General features: G+C 40.8%; 1 protein-coding gene across 5 annotated transcripts in view; it reads left to right on the top strand.

Moving 5' to 3' along the window:
- The window catches only part of RASGEF1B (RasGEF domain family, member 1B), a 170,079-nt gene that overhangs the window by 142,779 nt on the left and 23,162 nt on the right, over positions 1-4,138 (top strand). For all 5 annotated transcript variants that reach the window (XM_012647238.1, XM_012647240.1, XM_012647236.1 and 2 more), the window contains exons 9-10: positions 913-992; positions 2,080-2,175. In XM_012647238.1, the coding sequence (XP_012502692.1) occupies positions 913-992; positions 2,080-2,175 (176 nt within the window). The remainder of the gene's footprint in view (positions 1-912; positions 993-2,079; positions 2,176-4,138) is intronic.

Here is a 4,138-nt window from a genome sequence, read left to right as displayed (position 1 = left end):
AGATAAAACTAATCCGTGGTGAGAGGCAACCACTGTTCTGATTTCTGTGCAATCCTTCAGGCTGGTGTGGGTTCCTTTCTCTGTAAACAGCCACCGTAATTTTTTGCAAATAGCTACAGCACACAAAGTGTCAGGCAGGGGAGGCAACCCAGCCTGTTCGAATGAGTGTGGGTTATGGAGTCAGATCGCTGTGAGCTTTGTTCTCTGTTACTTACTAACTGGATGGCCCAGAGAAAATTTCGTACGCCCTGGAACTTCAGCTTATTCTTGCAAGAATGTTGGGGCCATATGAGAGAGTATACATAAAGCTTAGATGACATGAGACACCAGGCTCTAGATCAGGGGTCAGCAAACTACATCCTGTGGGTCAAATCTGGCCCACTACTGTTTTCTTTAGGGTCAGTGAACTAAGGGTGGTTTTCATTATGTTTAAGTGACTGAAAAAAAAATATCAAAAGGAGAATAGTATTTCTAACATGTGACCGTAATATAAATTGAAATTTCAGTGCCCATCAATAAAGTTTTATTGGAACACGGCCATCCTCACGTGTTTATGTAGTTGTCTGCGTAACTAGATCGTGGCTGTTTCTGCCGCACAATGACAGCGTTTGGCGGTTGTGACACAGAACATAGGGACTGCAAAGTCAAATGCTTACCGTCTTTCCCTTTGCAGAAAAAATTTGCTTATCCCTGTGCAACGCAAATGGTCGTAATTATACTGTTTCTGGACCTAGGAGAATTTGCAAGAAAGAAGAAATTATAAAATTGGCGTTTATCACTTACTAATAATTTGTAGAACTCTTGCTTACAGTTAGCAATGAACACTTTTTTTTAAGAGTATACATTAAAATGGCTTTTCTTATTTCTCTATTTCAATTTCCTTTTTTCTCCACCTCCATTTTCAATGGGAAGCCGGCATGAACATGAGCCCCGTCTCCCGGCTAAAAAAAACTTGGGCCAAAGTAAAGACTGCAAAGTTCGACATCCTTGAGGTACGTGAAGCTGATGGGGTCCTGTTAGGTAGCATTTTATACCTATAAAGTGGAATTCCTTTTTGTAACATTGCCTCTTGGTCAGACAGTAGCGTAGAGGAAAACGCCCATCTATCCTTACCTTCCCAGGGAAAGGAAAGGGATTATAATTGGAAGAGTAAGAAATAAATCAGGTGGTGAACTTGTCCTTTTATAGACAGACGTGTCCATTTGGGGGTTAATGGACTGGGCAAATGGTGACCTGTCGATCACCTTGCCTTGTATGCCAGAACAGAATTTGGGTTCTAAGAGTCAAGGGTTTTACTTCACTGCAAGCTACTAGCTTCATTTATCTGCAGTGCCCTGGGGGAGGAGTTCCCCATCCCTACAGAAACGTTCATTCATCATCCTTTCAGCAGATTAAGCTGACATGTGAAAAAGCCTTTCCCATATAATTCTGAGGATAATAGAATTGGGCACAAGGGTTTGTGTGTTTGAATCATACTCATCTCAGTGGTACCTTGGTGGGTTGGTGCTTTGAACACTATCTTTGGAGAAAAAAAGAATGTTCTTAACTAAGTTTTCCCCCAAATTGGGAATTGTTCTTAGATGTATTATGTGATGTCTTATTCGTACTATCTAATACATTTCCATTCCTTCTTGCAAAATGGTGAGCTTCATTTATTTGCGAATGATTTGGAGCCACATGCAAAGAACAAGCTCACTACCACGTCGTGGATCACTGTACGTGGCTAGCTGTCACCTGACCTGTTGACCTTGTATGAAACCAGGGAATTGTTCTACTGCTAATGTTCGACTCTTATCCATTTTAGGTCTAATCTCAACAATTAGGCTAGAAAGAACGTGGTTTAGGTTTAACGTTACCAAAGCTACATCAGTTTATGTAACTAAACCAAACCTCAGGAAAGAAAACATTTGTTTTAATGTGTTTCATGTACATGTGTGTGCGTGTGTCTAAGAGGGATAAATCATATTGCTACTGAGCTCCCTAACTTATTTGGAATTTTTTATGTATAGCTAAATGTGTGATCTTGTAAACCTCTTACAGGTGAGAAATAAATAGTTAGTATTCTTCTTTTATCCGCAGCATCAGATGGACCCTTCAAGCAACTTCTACAATTATCGGACAGCTCTTCGGGGGGCAGCACAGAGATCTTTAACTGCTCATAGTAGCAGAGAAAAGGTGTGTGCTTACGGTGGTGTGTTACCCGTGGTAGAGTTGCCATGCTGCTCGTTCAGCTCTAGGAAAGAGAGGTGTACGCTGTAGAAATGTTATCACTTGCCACACACGGAAGGGGAAGGCTAGAGGAGAGTTGGACTTTGGAAAGGGAAAGGTGCTTTGGTGTAGAATTTTGCAAATGTATATCTCTGTGTTACTATTACATTACTTAAATGATTATTCTTTACCGCATCTTTGTTGTGTTTCAAGCAATAAATTAAGTCATGTTAAGATGACTAATAATAGCATTAGAGAATAATTTGGTTTAGTGGGAAACAGGCATTGAAGCTCTGCACAAGGTAGCTGACTTAATGTAACCTTCTCTCTTTAAGGAATTAGCTTACCTCCCAGGGTTAAGTCATTTATTTTCAGAAAGCAGGTTAGTTGCTATAGCATCAGGCCTGCTGTTACTAATGGGATTATAGGGGTGGCAGAAACAGTACAGGGGTGATGTCTGAGAAATTAATGATCCTTACTCCCTCCACCCTACGCTTAAACTAGTTAATGGCGTCTGGATCTACCACTCTTCACTGAGACGGTCCTTTCTTGTCATATTTCTCGATATGGGAAGGATAAGTCGTTCCGACATTTGGCGACGATGTTATTTGAGAAGTGAATACCTGGTCACGGTGATGGGCTCGTGAAGTTTGCTTGATGGAGGTTATTTTCTGTTTACATTCTGCCTATCTTTTAACTTAAACTCCATCTTCAACAAATAAAAGAAAGGTTAAAATGAGAGGTTAAAAAGATTCCCCGGCTTCTCAATCACTTCCCCTCCAAAAGCTTCAGCCTCAAAGATCTAAAATAAAAACAAACACAAAATCCCACCATTAAAAAATGCTAAATTCCTTCTGAACCCAATGTGAACTGTTAGCTCGGATAATGTTTTAGAGATATTGTAAATATTTTAGCCGTTTTTTTTTTTTTTTTAAATAAAGAAACTGACGAGGTCAGGGAAGGGAGGAAGGAGAGATGATGGTCTTACTATAGCCCGAGTTTGCCAGCTTTTCAGTTTTACTTGCCCAAGTCCACACTCCTGTGACCAGGTTGGGAAAAGATCTAATCTGAGGCTTTTTTAAGCGTCAATCAGCCCAAGCATGGGAGGGTCCCAGCACCCGGAGCGTAAGGACGCAGCGGAGGCTCATTCGCCTGTGTCGGATGCGGGGCGCTCTCTGCAGGGCGCCCAGGGGAGTTTGGGGGCTTCGCTTCCGGGAGGAGCCGGAGCAAGGGTCTGACTCCGTGGAGTCACACCTGTCCGTGGGGAGCTGCAGCCTTGGCCAAAGTAATTCTAAAGTCCAGCCTCCCGGAAATATCTCATTTGCAGAACTCTAACAGCTTTTTCTAGAAGAAGTCCCAGTGATACACCCTTTATATCATTTCATAAATTGTCTGCTTTGATTTCGTTATTTTTTAAAAACAGGTTCTATAGGAACACACGAATTATACTCGGTAGTTCGTAAGACAAATGAAATCAACCATTTTAAAAATAGGCCATTTCTTTTTTTACAATTGGTCTCAGAGGCTAAGACTGAAAACATTTATGGTTAAATCCATCTTTTATTCAAGAAAATTGGGTTTCTTTTTTGAGGTAAGGGAGGACTTTATTCCACAGTAATTTACTATTTTATAGTCTTCCTGGGAACGTATCGAGAGTAGTAGAATCTTTGATATCCTTTCAAATAACACATTTATGTGGTCAAAGTGGCACTTCTCTAGGTACCTATTATAGAACAAATCAACTCTATCTTCCGCACGGGAGCCCTTAATTGTTCTATAAATAGCTATTTTTTCCTGTGGATACTTACGCCTGCAGGTTTTTAACCATTCCTCATACAATTCCATGGTTTTAAATCCTTCTGCCATTTCAGTTTTGTTCCTATGAACTTGTTTCTGTTCTTCAGCATCCCTTTTTAGGTGTAGGACCGAT

This window comes from Propithecus coquereli, unplaced genomic scaffold (genome assembly GCF_000956105.1).
Source record: "Propithecus coquereli isolate 6110/MARCELLA unplaced genomic scaffold, Pcoq_1.0 Scaffold26, whole genome shotgun sequence".
NCBI lineage: Eukaryota > Metazoa > Chordata > Mammalia > Primates > Indriidae > Propithecus > Propithecus coquereli.
Note: the sequence above shows the minus strand (reverse complement) of the source record. Positions and strands in the feature narration are given on the sequence as shown.